Source organism: Mus caroli, chromosome 10 (genome assembly GCF_900094665.2).
Source record: "Mus caroli chromosome 10, CAROLI_EIJ_v1.1, whole genome shotgun sequence".
Taxonomy (NCBI): Eukaryota; Metazoa; Chordata; class Mammalia; order Rodentia; family Muridae; genus Mus; species Mus caroli.
Genome location: NC_034579.1, coordinates 120,514,984 through 120,516,266, shown reverse-complemented (window position 1 = coordinate 120,516,266; position 1,283 = coordinate 120,514,984). Strand labels below are relative to the sequence as shown.

The 1,283-nt window shown below is 48.2% G+C and overlaps 1 protein-coding gene across 6 annotated transcripts in view; it reads left to right on the top strand.

Annotated features, from left to right (window-relative positions):
* The window catches only part of Rbms2 (RNA binding motif single stranded interacting protein 2), a 46,916-nt gene that overhangs the window by 27,336 nt on the left and 18,297 nt on the right, over positions 1-1,283 (top strand). For all 6 annotated transcript variants that reach the window (XM_021174656.2, XM_029482794.1, XM_029482792.1 and 3 more), the window contains one exon: positions 565-737. In XM_021174656.2, coding sequence (XP_021030315.1) covers positions 583-737 — 155 coding nt within the window. In that variant the 5' untranslated portion in view covers positions 565-582. The remainder of the gene's footprint in view (positions 1-564; positions 738-1,283) is intronic.

Here is a 1,283-nt window from a genome sequence, read left to right as displayed (position 1 = left end):
TCTTCAGACACTCCAGAAGAGGGAGTCAGATCTCATTACGGATGGTTGTGAGCCACCATGTGGTTGCTGGGATTTGAACTCTGGACCTTTGGAAGAACAGTCGGGTGCTCTTACCCACTGAGCCATCTCTCCAGCCCTCTCTCTCTCTTTTTTAAAGATTTATTTATTATTATATCTAAGTACACTGTAGCTGTCTTCAGATGCACCAGAAGAGGACGTCAGATCTCATTACAGATGGTTGTGAGCCACCATGTAGTTGCTGGGAATTGAACTCAGGACCTCTGGAAGAGCAGTCAGTGCTCTTAACTGCTGAGCCACCTCTCCAGCCCAGGAGTCTGTTCTTTACCCCCATGTGCATCAAACTCTGCTCATTACGTTTGGTGGTAAGCACTTTATGCATTGAACCAGTGAGATGACCTATCTTATTATTCTTTTTAACTGCTTTATTCCCTTTTGAGTTCATTGCTGTTAATGTTTTGTGTCAATTTCCAGGATGTCTTCCTCAGTCTCCAGTGTGTAAACGCACAGTCTTTCTGACCTTCTGATCTTCGTGTCTCCTTGCAGCTATATGTGGCTCAGCAAATGGCACCTCCGAGTCCAAGGAATAGCACCCCCAACAGCAGTGGTGGAGGCGGCGGCGGGAGTGGTGGGAATGACCAGCTGAGCAAAACCAACCTGTATATCCGAGGATTGCAGCCAGGCACCACTGACCAGGACCTTGTCAAGCTCTGTCAGCCGTGAGTTGCAGCCCCAGTACAGAGGCTTCCAGGGATAGCACGGATTCCCAGGCGCTGGCTTCTTGCCACATGCTCTTAGGGAGAATTGCAATAGTGTTACACTTCTACCCCACAGTCACAGGCACATTCCAGGGCGCTCACGTGCCGCTCTTTTGAGTTTTGTTGTTTTGAGTCAGCATCTCGTGGATCCTAGCCTGGTTTCAGACAAGCTCAACTTAAGGGAGAAAGGGTTTCTTTGTGCTTAGAGCTTGATCTTCTCCTGGGAAGTCCAGGTGAAGGAGCTTGAGGAAGCTGGTCATGTCACATCCATGAAAGGGAAATGGCTGCTTGCTGCTGGGGCTCAACTCCCTTTCTGCATTTCCTAGTCCTGGATTCCAGCCCAGGACCTCAGTACCACAGTGGTTAAGGTCCTCACAGGCATGCTAGGTGCCTGTCTCCCAGGTACCTCAGATTCTGTCAAATTGATAATTACCACTGACCCTGACATAGTTTGACAGAAATATCCCCTTCATCTCCATGGGGTGAATGTATTTTTTTTTTTTTTTT